At 35.5% G+C, this 18,985-nt stretch overlaps 1 protein-coding gene across 1 annotated transcript in view; it reads left to right on the forward strand.

Moving 5' to 3' along the window:
* The window catches only part of LOC148952063 (neurotrypsin-like), a 101,327-nt gene extending 85,591 nt beyond the window's left edge, over positions 1 to 15,736 (forward strand). The window contains exons 18-20 of the mRNA XM_089089520.1: positions 4,035 to 4,275; positions 10,666 to 10,845; positions 15,543 to 15,736. Coding sequence (XP_088945646.1) covers positions 4,035 to 4,275; positions 10,666 to 10,845; positions 15,543 to 15,676 — 555 coding nt within the window. The 3' untranslated portion in view covers positions 15,677 to 15,736. The remainder of the gene's footprint in view (positions 1 to 4,034; positions 4,276 to 10,665; positions 10,846 to 15,542) is intronic.
* The last annotated feature ends 3,249 nt before the right edge of the window (positions 15,737 to 18,985 follow it).

Below are 18,985 nucleotides of genomic sequence, written 5' to 3' on the forward strand. Positions count from 1 at the left end.
CGTACTTGGCATAAAGAAGAAAACTTTAGCGCAGACATTAGGAGAGGGGGAGGATGAGGTTGGAGACTCATCCAATACGAGGCGGAACTTCACTTATCTCCTCCGTTCCCGATTTAGGACATTAGACAGACTCATTGGGCTGTAGAATGTTGGACCGTTTGAGTTGTGGAAGACGTTAAAATACTCAAAAATACTTTATATTTTCAGTTATTGCAGGATTGATTTCATAGATTGTGGAACGGTGAGCCCCCTGGGTCATCATTTGGGTGAGCCTCAACTCATAATATGCAATTTTGATTAATTGTTCCGTACTATGTGCATATATTATTCTATATATGTTATTTTGAGTTATACTTTTATCGCATTGCGTTAATTTTTAAGCCTTGAGAGAAAAACTGAAACCTAAGTGTAGACAGAGGTGGGGTGGGGGAAGTTCCCCTCCCTCACATGCATGATTGAGCAGCCACAGAGAAAGTAATACAAATGAAAATAATCTGTCTTTCGAAAATGTCTTTTTTCAAAAGACACGAACAAAATCGTCTAAAGAAACCTGAAGTGCTATCTTTGACATTTCCGTTGATTCCTTATTCCCGCTACTATCAGATGTAAAATTTAGAATATTATCGAATGGGTGTAGTCGTCCTCTCCCTGAATAATTCACATTTGGAAAACCCACCCCTGAGAAATTCCTCCCCCCTCAAAGAACATTTTCTTTTCCTGCTGATAATTCCCCCGTGTTAAATTCCACCCAGCAGAAATTTATTTATTAATTTACATTAATATCAGCACTACATTTATTTATTAATTTAAATTAATATCTATTGTATGTTTGTTTGCATTGATTGTTTATTTAATGATTGTTTGATTGTTTGTATGCCCCCAGGGCATAACCAACGACGCCTACCCCCGGGCCCTGGTGGGCCGTGTCGACACCGGAGTTTTTTGTTATCAGAACTTTGAATTATTTTAACAAAATGTCTATCTCAAAATTTTTATCTGATGCATTTAGGGCGTGGAGGAGGGGAAGAGGGCTAGTTGCCCTCCAATCTCTTTTGACTCTTAAAAAGTGAACAAGAACTTTCAATTTTTAGTCAAATGAGCCCTCTCTATAGTTTATATGAGCATCCCTTCCATAAGAAATAATGGGAAGGATTCGGAGAATCCTTAAATTACAACCCTTACCCTGAGGGCTCTGAGGGAGCTGACATCCTCAAAGACCTAATTTCCAGAACTTAAAACTACGTTTAATAAAATGGCTGTCTCAAAATTTTGATTGGATGTGTTTGGGGAAAAGGTGGGCGTCAGAGGGGGGTTAGTTGCCCTCAAATAACTTTCGAATATTAAAAAGGGAACTAGCCCTTTGAATTTCCAATCGAATGAGCCTTTTTTGAAGCTTCTACGATACCGCCTTCTATAAAAACCTTATATGACCCCAGGGTATAACTTAAAACCGTTGCCTTGAGGGTTGTGGGGGAGTGTCGTCCTCAAAAACATATTTTCTATCTGGAAATCAACTACTCTGAACAAAATGGCTATTTAAAAATTTTCATTGGATGTGTTTTGGGAAATGATGGGCGTGAGGAGGGGGAGCTAGTTGCCGTTAAAACATTTTCGACTATTAAAAAGGGCACTAGAACTCTTGATTTCTAATCGAATGAGCCCCCTTTGAAGTTTCTACGACAACGGCTTCTATAAAAACTTTATATGCCCCCAGGGCATAACTTAAAACCCTGGCCCTGAGGGTTGAGGGGGAGTGTCCTCCTCAAAAACATATTTTCTATCTGAAAATCAACTATGCTGAACCGAATGGCTATCTCAAAATTTTGATTGGATGTGTTTGGGGAAATGATGGGTGTGGGGGGGGGGAGGCTAGTTGCCCTCCAATCACTTTTGACTATTTAAAAGGGCACTAGTCCTTTGAATTTCCAATCGAATGAGCCGCTTTTGAAAATTCTACGACAGCGCCTTCTATAAAAACCTTATATACCCCCAGGACCTAACTTAAAACTCATGCCCTGAGGGTTGTGGGGGAGTGGCCTCCTCGAAAACATATTTTCTATCTGGAAATCAACTACGCTGAACAAAATGGCTATCTAAAAATTTTGATGGGATGTGTTTGGGGGAATGATGTGCGTAGGGGGGGGGGGCTAGTTGCCCTCCAATCATTTTTGACTATTAAAAAGGGCACTAGAACTCTCAATTTACAATCAAATGAGCCCTTTGAAGTTTTTACGACGACCCCTTCTGTGTGAAGTACCTCTGGAAAAAAAATAATAAATAAATAAATAATAAAACATTGGAGTCGTATGGCCTTTACTATAGGCAACGCTGAACGGTTTAATATAGTTATATAAGATTATCTTTTGTTTCTGTTCTCTCACTTTCTGTTGATACTCCCGTCATTGAGCTTCCAGTTTATTTTTCGGTAAAACTAAAGCCGATGCTTTGGTACTCGGTTGGGACTCATTGGATCTAAAGTCGGAGCAGCAGCTTCCCACTGAAGGTACCCAAGAAATTTAAAGGTATCGAATCATGGGGATGTTGATTGCTAATTTTGTGGTAAGGAAAATCAGCAAAGTATTGTACATGCCGTAATGGTGCCTCCTTGTATACTGGGATATTTGTATATCCCAGTATACACAGTAATGTAACTCCTTATATACACAGTAATACTGGGATATTTATTTTCTAAAACCCCTACGCTAGGAAAACTGAAGTCAATAGTATTTATAGAACACAATAGGGGAGACAATTTTCGGTGATGTATTACATCAACCCCTCCCCCTAAGAGCCAAAAAACTTTATTCGTGCTGGAAAGTATCGATGGCTGTTATAGCTTATACACTGGGAGATATTATCATGTTACTTATTTTGTTTATTGGATTTCAAAGAGGATTTCAAAAGTCGACGAGGTCAATTTTTCTATCTGATTAGGTCACCTTTTATCATACAAATAGGAACGCTGAACCTATTTTGAGCAGAATGACACAAGTAATTTTAATTTTCATTATTGAAGTGACTAAGCTAGCTTTCTGTCCTTCCATCTTATTCCTTTCTTCGAACAACCAGCAGAAAGTATACAGGTAATTTTTTTTAGCCATAACCCTGCAATGATTCCCAATCTGAGTGATTTGAGTGACATCTCTGATACACCTCTCCCTGTGGCCCTTCCTTATTCTAAATATTTATTTGGAAGTTAGGCAAGCCATTTCTAGTTTGCACCAGAACCTTGGCAAAGATCCTTATTCTGCATGCCCATAGAATAAGTGCGGCTCCATAGCCTTTCTAATACACTACATCCTCCGCCTAACATCAGTAAAAGTCAGGTATGTGACACCTTATTTGAACCTTACTAAACAAACAATTTTCATTCAGTGTTGTTTGAAGATAACCCATCTCCCTACCATAAGACCATTCCATATGAAAGCGTCTGGAATCACTTGAAATTTTAATTTTTGGTGAACGTTGAACAACAAAGGGGATTTAAACAAGAAATTTTACAATCATATGCCTGCCATTAAATTTTAATAATTCGGAGATTGCTCCTCTATCATGGAGAGTGACTTACAGTTAAGAATGATAAAATTTGTTCAAATTAAGGGGGCAGCAGGTTACATATATTTGCCAATTGATCTATCTTTTATTTGTTTCTAATACATTTTAGGCTATAAATACTTCTTTCCCCTCAAGTGTCTACGCGACAGCTATTTATAATAATGCAGCAAAGTAATACAGTTTCACAATTATCAGTAAAGTGTTCATGTCTCTTAAGAAAAAATATCTGGGAACATACCATTTAGAGAGTGTCTAGGGTTCGAAAAATTACAAAATACCAGAGAAACGATCAAACATTTTCACAGAAACATTTTAATATTAATTTTCGTAAGTTTAAATTTACGTGAACCAAGGGAGATATGAGAATGGAGATCTGCTTTAATATTCTAGCTTTAAAAGTTTGAGCATCAATATTAACAATTGATTTCTTGATTCAAAATATACATCCAATTCCCACCGCAATTTATGCTTTTTTCCAGGTCATCGATCCTGATGAAGAGGAATTTGCTGCTGAATTGTTGCACGTTCATGATCTGTTTAATCAAGGTGTATATCTGAATAATGACATAGCTTTAGTTAAAGTAAAGCGAAAACGAGGAAGAGGAATCACTTTAAGTGACTTTGTCCAGCCAATTTGTCTCCCAGAGCCTGATGCGGCATATGATGAATATATGAACTGCACAATCGCCGGATGGGGCTCAGCTGGTACACCAGGATCTGGTAATTAATCTTAGCTTTACTTGAGTTGAGTCCACAATAGAGAGAATATACATTAGCGACTTCTTTTTCAAAATATGGCACATATTTCATACCACGCCTAAGGACTTTTAGCCGTGTCGTCACAGCCTAGTTCAGTTGCTAGGCAAGTTTTCCATAAGCTCATCGTGATGTGTGCATCGGAATCACGCATGCACGAAGGCGGAGTATGAAACTTGTGTAGTTTTCGATCTGTGTCACATATTTTAATGGAAAGTATAGCCTTTGTCGCTACTGTATATTTTGTTTACTGTGGTTGAGCATCTTGACTTATCAAAACAAGCTATAAAAACTAGAAATTATGAAGACACAAAAAGGATTTGACCAAGCTAAAAACCATAAGAAAAAAAAAATCATAATGGTAAAAGGTAATATTTTTTCAGTTGTCTTTGTATTATGACAAGAATTACATTGTTGTGGTCGTTCAGCTGTCTTATTTGTAAATATGACTAAAATATTGGCCGATTGTTTCGAATTGATTGTCGGCTTCTATTCACATTACAAGAAATCTCTTTGTTAGCTAAAGATAGGTCGGTCCAGTGATCTTCACAGGAATTTACATCGAAGGGGCACTATTTCTTTTCAGGTGCAGGAGGAGCAACTGAACAAAGCTAGAAAAATATGCAATTTACAAAAATAATACAACGCGTAGAATCATAAAGATCATGAGGTGATACAAGGAGGGAAGTCCCTAGTCATCTCATCCCTTTTTAACGTACTTTTACTGGGCGAAGGAAGTAAAGCATAGGTTTGTGTTTTTCTTTTGGCACTGGAAAGGAGAAAGTGGACAAATGCTTGAGAAGGACTGCACTAAAACAGAAGTTATTCTTTTTAAGTAATTGTTAGCTTTATTTTATAGCTATTATTTTCTTTATGAGAGATAGTTTTCTGGCTTGTCTAATAGGGTGGTTAATCACTCAACCTGCGCATAATGCACATAAAAAATTATTCTTGTATATATTCAAATATTTTTTTGTTTTATGATGATTACGACAATTATTTACATTACGATTTTTTTTAGACAAGAATTTTTCAACACTGTCAAATAGGAGTGTGTTTTTGAATAAAATTGGGAATATTTTAAACCTATCAAGCGTCATTAAGCGTCATTTCTTCCCAAAAACTTGAATCCAACTCTGGTACAGCTGAGTGAACTTCAAGTTTAGTTAAAATCAGTGTTGTTTATTAACTTTAGGAGAACTACGAGCAGATTCAAGAATTTGAATTGGGAGGGTGGTTAGCCGGCTAGAGATCTGATGAATTTTGTTCTATTCGACAGATTCGTATGCAAGATTTTTGAATGAAGGTTACATAGCTAGAAAAACAACTTATAATTTAGGTTTTTCTTTTGCTTGACAGAGTTATACAATTGTGAGTAAACAGTTCTCGAAATTGAATTTCACCCAAAATACTTTTTTTTTTTACTTCAAATAAATGTAAGTAAACCTACAAAAAATGTGACTTTTTATAATTGTAAATTATAACAGCAGTCTATCCACCCCCTAGATCATGTTATACGTGCTGCACGCGATATATCTTTCTCGGTTAAACCGATAAAGATTCTGAATGCTTGCACCCTCTCTAACCTTATTCTAATTAAATCTAATCAGAAATCTCTCAGGAACATATTGGGTTAGGCTACCAAGTTGGAGCTTCAGGGTCGTTTTGAAAACAGCGGCAAGTATCAAACACTATTCTTAGGAGCTATGGGTATTACTGTATTTCTTAGTATTGGACGTGATCGTCTCTTACTAGGTTGGAAGCTACCGCAAAACCCAGAAGCATCCATGATACTAGATCGCCGTTACCACAGTGACTAAGATTAGTATCATGTTTTATATGATATTTATATCCAGTAAGTCTATGGTTGTACAATGATAAGAAACTATGCGTGTAACGGGGGAGATCACGATTTGATTGCCTGACGGAGAAAACTTGTAGCATACGGAATTAAATAAAATCTTTGAAATTAAAAAAAAAATACGTGTTAATCACCTTCAGGAAGACCTTTTAAAATGCCGTAGGGGAATTACCCTAGGAATTTGCAAAAGGTAAAAAAATGAAAAAAATCCAGCCCTAGCCTGTTAAACCTAGTATGATTAATATACTATGGTATATAGTTTGTTCTTTAAGATAAGCGACTCCAAAGGTCCCAGGTTCAATTCCACCTGGAGGCAATTTTTACACATTTGTCAAGTTAAAGGCTAAACAAAACTTCTATTAATAACTACTACATGAGATCCTCTTGACTAATACCATTTATGATGAATTCATTATGTTATGAAACCCAGACCACTATACAAGTTTGTATAGGCAAGAGTTTGATCTTTATTGTAAGTTTTACAAAACGCGTTTTTCTACATTTGGTTACTATGGGCTGCGGTTCACCTTTTACTAGATTGCAGCTACCTTCGTAGCCTTGATAAGTCCGCTCTTTGCTGTAATTTTAACAAAAAAAAATCTGATTTGCCAACTGAAACTATAATAATTCCTGAAAAATTTTAAATAAAATAATTTTACTTAAATGCAAACTGCAAAAAATATTTATGGTGTCTGAGCAATAATTTTGATTTTTCATTAAAACCAGAAAAATATCCTGGAAATTTTAAAATTAGTTTGGTTGTCCTTTTGCTTCAATTGACTCGTTACGCCATTTTGTGGGGTGGAACTTAATGCATTGAAAATATATTTTGGTCTCGAGAGAAGGAAGTAAAAGAAAGAAAAAACTGAAAAGATTATCTGAGCCGTGCAATCCAAATATCTTCTTTAAAAAAGCTCTACTACAAAAAAAAACAGAGATATCATCCTGAAAAGAGAAAAGGAAAGGTATTTAACAGACCAGTCGTCTGTGTCTTAAAAGTAAAATACATCCCCATAGTAACCAAAAAGTGAAAAACACGTTTTTAAAAAACTGCCTAGCGAAAAATTGCAATCTTACACTGAATCAGGAATGGTAACCATTGTTTCGGTTAATCTTAAAAGTAAAAGTTAATTGCGAAAAGAAATTTATGGTGATTATGAAAAAGAGCCTGAAACCCCTTCAAAATGACTTAGTTTTACCTGCAGCTGTTGGACTATTTGTGCCTGCAGTTGTTGGCTCTGTTGTACCTGCGCCTAGAGCTCTCGGCTTCTACCTGCGGCTGTCAGTTTAGTTGTATTTGCATGTGTTGACTTAGTTTATCTGCCACTGTTTGGTTTATCTATACGTACAGCTGTTGGCTTAGTTATACCTGCAGTTGTTGGCTTATTTGTACCTGCAGTTTTTGGCTCTGTTTTACGTGCAGTAGTCTGTTGTAGGCTTAGTAATACTTGTAGCTGTTGGTTTAGTTATACATTTCTCTTGGGACTCGTCTGAGAGAGAGAAGGATTTATTTACATTGTTGAGATTTTAACTGTATTTTTTCTTCTAACCAAAGATTTTGTTTACGATTGGATGTGATCATTCCTGTCGCTTATCTTCTAACCGGAGATTTCTTTGCCCATTATATTCGTTTGGAATTTGTTGTGATGCTTTTTGTCGTATGTCTTCTAGTCGCAGATCTAGTGGCAGTTCATTTCCGTGCATCATTACCTGAGACATGTTTCCTTGCATTTTCTTTAAGCTGTTCAGATTCATTTAAAATAATGTGTAATTTCACATGACGTCATAGATACAAAACAACTTCTTTCCCAGCCTTTCCCCAGTTGTTATATTTTTGCTAATTGCGTATTTATGTATCTCATAGCAACCAGGAATGTTTCAATGCCTAACTTTCTGAAATATCAAAATTATGCATTGCCATAATAATCGCTTTTTTCTTTAATTTCAAGTCATAGCGTGGAAAAGCAGCCATTAAGCAGAAATAAAAATCGTTTGTTCCTCCTTAAAAGGTTGGGCGCTATGTTTTCAAACAACCTCCTCCATGAAAAATAATAGAGGAGACGAAAACGTTAATTGTTCCTCAATCTTATGGGATAATTTTTCACACATTATTATCAAGTCTTAGACACCATAAACTAAATGGTATATTTATACAATAAGTTACCAGTAGAACAGTGTAGTAAGGACTTTCTTTCGGTTCCGAAGGATTCGAGTTCAACACACTGTGTGGGAACGATCGATCTTAAATGGTATTTACTATTACGCAGGGCATGGATTCATGGTAGCTGTATCTGTGTCCAAAATTATGACTTAACTCTATATTAGGACTCATTGCTGTATTTTTGGTATGGCATGTAACAACACATATTATCAATATTTTTATGGATAAAATTTAAAAACTAATTTTAAATTTTTCAGGCATTTTCTAGTTTTAGTTAAAAAATTAAAATTATTGCTCAAACAACATAAATATTTTTGCAGTTTACATAATAACTTTAGCAATTTTGAACTGAAAACTAAAATAAAAAAAAATGATTTTTTTTTTCTTTGGAAATATAGGACAACGCTAAAGAGATACGTACTTTACGGGTTAATCACAGGTAAACTCCAGTTCACAAGCAACTGGATATCCTCCAAGTCAACAAATAGGATGAAATGCCTCCGAGTCAGAGAAGTCTACCAACTTAGACACCAACCCACCAAGTTAGACACCTTCAAGTTATCATCATCAACACAAGCCACCATGGGGCTACCACAAAAACCTTCAGAAGACTTAGCCAGCTTTACATCGAACCTAAAGAGTGATTCCAAGTCTAAGCCCGAGATTGCGGCCCCAGGGAAAAATTATGCAAACATTAATCTTTTTCTTAGTTCTGTACACATTCAATTCCCTCTGGAAGGCTTAGCTGCCAAAAAGCCAACATCAGCGAACTCCCTTCCATTAGATTGTCAAATTCTTAAGTCAACCACGTCTACTAAACTGACAGGTCTACAAAACGCTTCTGATGCTGATTATGTCGGATCTGGAAAGTTTTTTATTAACAATAATCTGTTTTATAGTTTCCTTCCTACTCAACCCCTTGAAAAATATTTAATCACAATCAGCCCACCATCAAAGCAAGCCACCAATTACATCAGGAACAGCTGGGGGGACCGAGTTAAACTTTTTATGGGTATTAGGAGGCCAAGTTGGCCTCGTATTTTGATTTTTTTCTGGGAAGGGCGGGTTCGGGTAGAGTCAGAGATAAATTGAAATAAACTATGTATCCACGTTATCAAAATATTGTATCTGCAAGATTTCGGGAACGACAAGTAGAGATTGAACTGAACCTTTCGGAACGTTTAAGCGGAAGGAGGCAAGGGGACTTTATATTTTGTTGCTTAGGGGTTCATTTAAAGGCAGATTTTTATATCTACGTGCTTTTTGTAAGTAACAAAAGTTAGTATTAAATAAGATATAACTCTTGACGAAAACTGTACCTTCACATACAAAATGTTGCCACAAATGTATCTTCTGACAAGAGCTGATATAGCACACGTATCTTTTAAAAAGTTGCTTTTCTGGGATATGATGCTATCTTTTAGTTATTCCACTGCTTGATTCCCTGTGGGTTTTTTCTTTACTGGTTTCCATCTAAGAAAAAACTGTTAGCTATCTCGTGTGCATGATACATAATTTTCGAAGGCGTATGGACTAGTAAATATGGAACTCTAGCCCATCGGAACCGAAATTTAAAAACGAGTTTTAAATAAAAGTGTCAAAGGAGACAAAATTACGTTACAATATTACGCAAGGACCTTAGTATTCAACTTAGATATACTTAAAAGGTGAAATACAATGGCCAATACCCCCCCCCCGACCCCCTATATCTTCTTAAACAGCAAAAAGCATGCTCGCGATATCTGGGAGAGAAAGAGAGAGTGAGATAAAGAGAGAAAGAGATAGCGGGGAAAGACAAAGTGGTCTTTACTGACATTCAGAAGCTATAGTTACGTCTTTTTCTTTCGATAAAGGGATCATTAGCTCTTTTTTATCTAGAAAAAGAAGAAAAAAAATAGTTTGAACTCCTCCTGACAAAGCACTGTTTTGCATTAATTTAATGATACTATTTTTGGATTAGGCTACTATTAAACTTCAACGTGCACCAATTCCGGTGCTTTCTCTAAATGTCTGTGTCAAGAGCTCTGTGGTATAATTTTTCAGGATACTTGGGTGGTGGTATCAACTTCTGTCAAAATGAGAGAGAGAGAGGGAGAGGGAGAAAAAGAGAGAAAGAGGAGGGAGAGAGAGAGAGTGAGAGAGAGGGAGAGAGAGAGAAAAGTGGAGAAGGATACAGAGAGACAGTCGTCGTTGTTGCAGCTAAAAGTTATGCTTGATTCTTTGCCTTTCCATAAAAAGACCATTAGCTGTTATTCCTCTTGAAAAATCAGCAGCTTTAAACATCTCCTGACGAAACAATGTCTTAGAGTAATTTTAAGATGCTTTTTTTTAGGATATGCTATTAAACTTCAATCTGCAACAATTCCGGTGCTTCCTCTTAATGTATGCCGTGCAGATTTCGTTTATGGAAAAGAGCGAGTGCTCTCCGGTATGTTCTGTTCAGGCTACTTAGAAGGTGGCATTGACTCGTGTCAAGGTGATTCTGGAGGGCCTCTTGTCTGTGAAGTGAATGGTAAGTGAACGTTTTAAAGTTACCTTTGTTAAAATGTTGAATTCCCAATTGTTTATACAAAGGTTCTATTACGGAAAAAAAGGAGTCTTGTTTGATCTTTGGTGCTGAATTGGCGCGAAATATCAGGGTTGTGGCAGGGGAAGGGTGTTAGGGGCCCCAGAAATTAGCCAAAAACCTTTTAATGCCTGATTAGTCTGAAAACTTTTAATCCCTAATCTTGAGGGCAAGGACACTCCAAAATTGGAACCAAAAAGGGTCAAAAGATTTATTATACTATTAGCTTGAAACTTGTATTCTGAAGTTATTAAGCTAAGAGGATCCTAAAGCAAAATGAAAAAAAAATTGGTATTACAGAAATGGGGCCTGATAAAGGGCCAGGAAAGGTCATAGAACTTTTTTCTACAGCTTTTCTTATGGAAGGAGTGGTAATAAAAACTTCAAAGGGAGGTTTATTAGATTGAGAAATTGAGCTTTTAGTGCCCGTTTTAAGCATTGAGGGTTACCAGTTTTCCTCCCGTGCCAGTTTTTCACTGAACGTTCCCTGTAACACTCGAGACATGTGATCAAAAGTCTGAAATCGTTCACTATAGTGTGAAAGTCTGATATATGTACCTTCAAATATCATATGATCCCCAAATCTTCTGGGACATGGTTCGTAAATGATTTTATTTGGCAAGTGTTTACAGATAGGTTGGTTGTTGGAAAAATAGAGGGTTTTTTGCTTTTTGGGTGTGTGATTGGTTTGAATATTTCAGGGATTGTTCTCTTAGTTAACAGGTTTCCTTTTTTTGTGGGAGGGGGAGGGTGTTAGGTCATTCGTTGAAACTTGAGAGGCGGCTCAATCGGTTGGAAGTTGACAGTTCTAGTGCCTTTTTAACAGGCACAATTGAATCGAGAAGAGCAGACCCTTTTTCTGCACTTTTGTATTACTTAGCCCTTTGAACTCCCCAAAATTTTTGGACCAACATTTTGCTTATAAATTCCCCTAGATTGTGTACATTACCCATTGATCGCAGTCAAGTTTCATTAGTAAAGGCAGCTTACTTTGGTTCTGGTTGTCCAATCACCTAGGAGATATTTAGGATCGTTCGCTTGGCCAAGATTCACAGAGTTTCCTAGTGGCACACTCATTTTGAAATCCAGTACGACTTCCACTCCTATACTCTTTTACCAGATTATTAGCATTCCTTGTATAATAATCATGCAAATCACTATTTTGTCTAAAAAAAAAATATCTAAAAACAAAATCTGGAAACACTTCATGAAAACACTGGCAAGTAAAAACCGCAGCCTGGTAGTCACGAACTTGTCCCACATCCATCACATTTAATTTCCTAAAACAAGCTACTGTATTATTAGTTTCTTTAACGTACCCCCCTATAAAATGGACTGCCTTGTTCTTTAATACCCGTACACACCTAAAATTACTAAAAAATTGCTAGTCCATAACACACAGCCGTACAATATATAGGGGCTAATAGTCGCATGATAAAGCATCAACATCACCTGACCTGGTACGAAGTGCTTCAGTTGACGTATAATTCCAAGGCCTCTTGCAACTTTTGATGCCACACGATCACTGTGACGTTTCCTTGACATTTTGCAGTCCTAGATACCTCATTAAATTAACCTGTTCCAGAGAATTATCCGAAAATAATATTCGCCAGCCGAGATGAATGGGCTTACCAATTGGACTAAAAACCATAAGACTTAGGTTTTTTGTATTAACCGCCAACATACGTATAGACGTAAACACACTTAAATCATTTAATACCATATTTACATTATTAATTAACTCATCCACAAGAAACCCCACGAAAAGAAATAGCAGTGTCATCTGCGAAAGATGTAAGACACGAATCACGAAGGTAAAATCTCATAGTATCTACATAAACCAAATATAAAAGCAGACCCAGCAAAGAACCCTGTGGAACGCCACAATTCACAAGATATGGACTAGGGGTTACACTATCTATTACAACCTTTATTGACCTCCCCTTTGAAAAGGAATCAAACCAATTCAAACAAGCCCCTTTAACCCCTAAAAGCTTTAATCTATTTAATAAAATATTAAAATCAACCGTATCAAATGCCTTTTTAAAATCTATAAAAACAGTGAGAGGTATTTTTACACTATCAAGAAACTGATTCACAAAATCACATAGGTGTAACACCGCATGTGTAGTTGAGTGATTTTTGCGGAAGTCAAACTGAGTTTTTTTTTTTTTGCAGGCTTCACGGCTTCATCACAAATGATGATTTGCCGCTAGTCCTGGTAGTTACCTCATTTTCTAACACTGAGGTACTTGTTATACCTTCTCTTGAACGCGTCAAGGGAAGGATTTTCCGGGATTACCTCTGCCGGCAATCTATTCCATGTGGCAACCGGTCGCCGGGCGAAACTCATTTTCAGATATTCTTGGCGGGGAGTACCCTGCTCAAGGTAGTCCTGGCGAGCTGTACTTCGGCGAGTTGATCGCAAGAAGAAGAGAGTATCACTAAGGATACCATGATGTGTCAAATACTGGTAGAGTCGTCGATGAACAACTTTTTCAAGTATTTTCGAGAAAAGGGGAAGGATGGAGATTGGACTCCAGTTCCGAGCCACCTTTGTGAAGGGGAAAAACCGTGGCTGTTTTGAGACCTTCAGGAAAGATTCCAGTTCCTAGCAACAAATTTATTATATGAACAATACAAGGCAGAAGATAAACCAAAACTGACTTGAAAGCTCGGAGGTTACTTCCATCTACCCCCGCTGAATTTGAGCTCATGCTTCCAACAATTTTAAGTAGTTCATCACTGGTACAACTCTCAAACTCAAAGGCTAATCTGTCCCCTCTATCATCTTGAGACTCATACTCGCGGAAGGATTCAGGACTCCGGTTATTTTTCTGTTACGCTGTTTGAACAATTTTCGAGAAATAGCCTGCAAAATGTTCCGCCACTTGTAGAGGATCAAGTTCCGCCACTTGTAGAGTGTATTCCCATCTACCTCTATTGAGGTAGGCTCACAACTGCTCTTCTTTGATATCATCTCCCCGATGACCGTCCAGGTTTCTTTCGAGTTACCTTTGGTCTCAGTAAATTTCTTTTCAAAATAATCCCTCTTTGCTCTTCTTCTAAGAGAGTTTACCTTGTTACGGGGAATCCCGAATTCTTCAAAATTATCACCTTTTTCTGTCCTAAGGTATTTTTCATAAAGATGATTCCTGTTTTCTTTTTCATGAACAATTTCAACTCTCATCTAGGGTTTCAGGGGTACATCCTTCCTATCTTTAACGGTTTTTAGAGGACATGTTTGTTCGTGAATGGGTTGTATAATCGAGCAGAATGTGTCGTACGCCTCATTTACATTACCCGTTATTTCAAGAACAAAAGTGCAGTAATTTAACTGCTACAGGGAATAAATTCAAAAACGCTAAAGATTCCAAAATTAGCTAGTATTCGATTCCTTTTCTCAAACTTTTCCTGGTAAGTTATTCCTTTTCATCCCCTTTAAATTGTTAAGTTTTCAGTTTGTTTTGGTTTGTCTAACCTTTGGTTTGGATTGACCCTTTTCAGTTTTATTGCTAATACTATACTAAATTTCAATACATTGTAATGTAAATACTAATTTACTTACAATGCTAGTTTGAATCCTCAGAATATTTGTTAGAAAAGTTGTGAAAAAATCAATAGTTGAATATGAAGTCTCTGATTAAATTCATAGAATTTTTAATCATGAAAACTGGGAAAAACTAACAATGAAAAGAAATCGATAAATCACTTTAAATTAAGCTTTCTTGAAATGCACTTAGTGGAAAATTAAGCTGAAAGTAGTTGACATCGACAAAAGCTGACAATAAGCTGAAAATGAGTAGTAAAACTCAGATTTTACTACAAAAAACATTCAGTGTAAACTAATAAATATATTCCTACGAAAAATCGTATTTTTTTTTTTGCTTGAAGACAATTCAACGATAATCAGAAAAACAATCGTTGCTCTTTGAACCCTGGATACGGCTGATGAACAGCAAAGGAATTTTTTAGGGAAAGGTGAAGTTCCCATGCAATATGCTAAATAGAACTACATAAGAAGATTTGAATCATGAAACTAAAAGAGAAAAAACAAATTATAAATTGGAGCTACTTAAACGCTACTAAATGCAATACACAATGGACACTTAAAAACTGAATTTGTATTTCAATTCAATTAATTTTTTTTTGTAAAAACAAAATAAAAAACAAAAACCGGCCTGTGAAAAATCTTCTAACAACTATCTCTTCTATGGTCCTTTATAATTGTTGGGAATTTTTTTTAATAAATAAGGATGCCATTTTAATAAATCAACTCTTTTTTTTAGTCAATATCACCACCCTTCCTCCTTCCTTTGCTCTTTGATCAGTACAGAGAGAGTCAAACAGTGACGGATCCAGAGGAGGGAAGCGAGGGGGGCGCGCGCCCCCTAACATATTATAAAGTAGTCTAATTTACTTAATTGCCGCAAATTTGCGTTAATTAAAGTTACTCGTAACGCAAGTTTAGCGAATCAACCTATTTTGCCCCCCCCCTCTAAAAAAATCCTGGATCCGCCACTGGAGTCAAATCAATTTATTTTTGATATAGTTGTTACTTCAAAATTACTTGAGTCATAAAGGGCAGAGCTGTTATTCTAATCCAAAATTCTCTTTAACATTTTTTGCTTTGTATTTCCTAGGTGTGCCTACAATTATGGGAATAACAAGCTGGGGATTTGGATGTGGTAGACCTAACAAACCTGGTGTTTATACAAAGATTACCCATTACTTAGATTGGATTACTTCGAAGTTGAGGAAGACGAAAAATTTATGATTTTTTTTTGTTTTTGTACAAGTTTTGAAAAAAAAACTTTCTTTTTTACAATGCCATAGATAGTAAATTTATAAAGGACCTATATGCTTATTCTTTATTTTCAGGGATTCTGAAACTCGAGTTCGTCTTTTTGTATGACTAATACTAAAAATAAACTTTCTGAAAGATTTTTTCAAACAAAAGTAAAGAGTCATATTAAAACTTAAGACGAGCAGAAATAAAGTCTTACCAAGATTCAAGCTTAAAACGAACAGGAATTACTGTCAAAGAATAAATAAAACCCAAAACAAATAGAAATTAATATTTATCAGCAGATCAACTCAAACGAACAAAGTTCAAAGTTCAAACTTCAAACGAACAAAAATTATTACAAACGGGATTTTAGCTCCTGTCGCCTTAAACATAAACCTTCTAAGGATAATTGTGTCATTTAGGTTTTATTGAAAACTTTGTGTACGAGTATTTTTAGCGGTGCGTTTTAATTTTTCAAAACATGGACGAAGCATAAAAAATAAAATCACTATAAAAATCCGAATGACTGGAAAGAACTGATGAAATGAATGTTTAATATAAAATGATATTAATTCCTGGAAATCTCAACAATTCAAGATTTAAGGTTTTATTTAACAGTAATTTTTATTTTTCAATGTTAAAATTATAAAAATTGTGTTTAAAATATATCTTTTTTTTTTTAGTAAAACAGAAATTCCCCAATAAACTTTTGAAGCTTTACGGTTAGGGGAGAGGGGAAGAAGCCAAACTCCTGTTTGTAGTAATTTTTCTTTGTTTTAAGTTTGACTTGAGCATTCGTTTTAATTTTTCTTGTTTTAAAGTTTAATTATTTATCTATATCAATACGTGTTACCTTTATTTTTGATAGGATTATTTCTATTGATTTGTGTTTGTTTTGGGTTTAAATTATTACTTGATAGTAATTTATTGCCGGTTTAAGTTTGAATTATTATAGCTCTAGATTCGGCTGGCCTTAAGTTTTAATATGGTTTTTGCTTTTCTTTGAAAAAATTATTTTTTGGGAAGTTTTTTTTTAAGGTGATTTCTGTTAGCTTTGATCCTTAAAGTTTTATTTTTGATTGATATAATGAATATTTTCGAATTTTTCAGGTTTTCGGCTGAAGAATTTGAATATGGGATTATAATTTAAATTCTTAAGTTGCATAGGATTATCTGAGCGTTGTCTTTAATTGCATTTAGTGCAATTATTGTATAAAAGTCGTTCAATTTGAAATCAAGGCTGGAAATGGTTCTTAAAATAAAGTTTTGATTCAACGGCAATTTATGGCTAATATATTTGACAGAATTCTCTTGGGAGTATATTTGAAAGATTATATATGACTTAAAATAGAATAAGAGGGAAAATATACAACAGATGGACCAATCAGTCCTCTTTATTTATCATTTTTTAAGCTCAGAGCCGGAAAAAGGGTGATTGGAACGATTGGGCCCATTAGGGCCCCGCGTTTGAAGAGGCCCCGCGCCGCCATCAAAATGATCAATTGGTTTTCGAAATTTTAAAATGTTCTTAACAATTCCAGTAAGCGTTGCTTCTGGAGTGAGATCATTTTCCAGGCTAAAACCAATCAAAAACCATGTAATATCAACAATAAATTAGGATAGACTAAATAGTTTAACGATCATGATAACTGAAAGTTAAGACACAGGGAAAATGAATTTTGAAACCGTTTAAGAAGCATTTGCAGAACAAAAATTTAGAAATATGTTAATTCATGTGCCCATATTCGGTGATGTAAATTTCAAAATGTATTTTCAGCTGTTTCATAATGTCTAGGGGACACAAACGTAAATAAAGTTAGCAAAATATGAGTACAAAGAAGAAGAGAAGAAGGCAAAACGGTAAGCTGAAAATGAACAAACTGGACCATAAAATGAGACAACATCAAGAGAATGAACCAGAGAAATGTAAAAGTACGACGGGTGATAATGAACAACCTAGAACATCAAAAGTGATAAGACTAATCCAAGCAACTAAGACAAAAAGCACTGATAAAGTTTCTGAAGCAATGATAAACGAAAATAAATATAAAAGATATATGTAGTTAAAATATTAGCGTAACCGACAATTAGAACAAGTCAAAAACGAAATTGAAGAACATAGAAATATGAAATTAAAATATAAGTGGGAATGAGAATCAGAACTAGTCAAAAATGAAAGTGCAGAAGAAAAAAGGTACCTGTGTACATAATGGTACACACTCGAGAACAGACCGGTTTTATCTCTCTGTATTAAGAGACAATTAGCTTACGCTCGGTGGGAAACAAGTGACGGGTAACAGAATACATTGTATTTATATAAGTTGGGCTATATATTTGCACATTAGGGGGGGGGGGGGTGGTTGGGGATTTGGGAAAAGTATTTGGAAAGTATGAGGTTAGAAAACAATTCTTACTTTTTCATAATATGTTGGTATATTTAATTAGGATTGACCTATCTCCAATTTCGAGTGTGTTTAAAAAAAAAATAGAGTTGTGAAAAAGTCAAACTTTAGCGTAAAGAGCCAGGTGTTGAGGAGGGGACAGGCCCTTTCATATACGGAATCATTTCTGTTCGTTTTAAGTTTTAACGTCGTTCCTTACTTTCAGTTAAAAAAACTTGTTTTTTTTTATTTAATTTTTGAACATTTTTGAATTAATGCAGGTTTTGATTTTGGCTCACCGTACATGAATAATAAAAAAAAATTTAATATTAATTTTACTTTTATTTGGTTAAATGGCTTTCTCGAAACCTGTTTAATTTTATTTATGAGCGTTTTTATTATAAACAAGGACATATTGCTCGCGAATTAGTTTAGGTCGGAAAATAATTCGTCCTTATATTTTAACACGTTTATTAATGGGCCCGTCCTTTATTCTGCACTGCACTGTTTTAGCTAAAGTTTAATACGTCTTCAAAAGAAGTCAGATTGACCGATTTATCACAAATGCCGTTAATTAGAATAAATAGCTCTTATGAAAGTACTAAATAATCTTTGGCTTAAAGAGCGAGGTATTGACTAGGGGATGAACCCAATCATATACGTAATGTTTTCTGTCGTTTTAAGTTTTGATATTGCTCCTTACTTTCAGTTAAAAAACTTGTTTTTTTTGTATATAATTTCTGATCTTTATTTAAATAATGTTGCGAAATCCGGCGCCCCCTTCATAGCAATGTCCCTACTCCCATGAAAACTTCCTTCATGGTAAGATCCTCCCACATAACCCCCGACCCACACCCCCCCCCCTCACTACCAGAAAAAATCCCCCCTGAAAACTTCTGTATACTTCCCAAAAACC

This window comes from Artemia sp. Qi Xiang Cuo, chromosome 5, assembly GCF_049724085.1.
Source record: "Artemia sp. Qi Xiang Cuo chromosome 5, ASM4972408v1, whole genome shotgun sequence".
In the NCBI taxonomy this organism is placed as follows: domain Eukaryota; kingdom Metazoa; phylum Arthropoda; class Branchiopoda; order Anostraca; family Artemiidae; genus Artemia; species Artemia sp. Qi Xiang Cuo.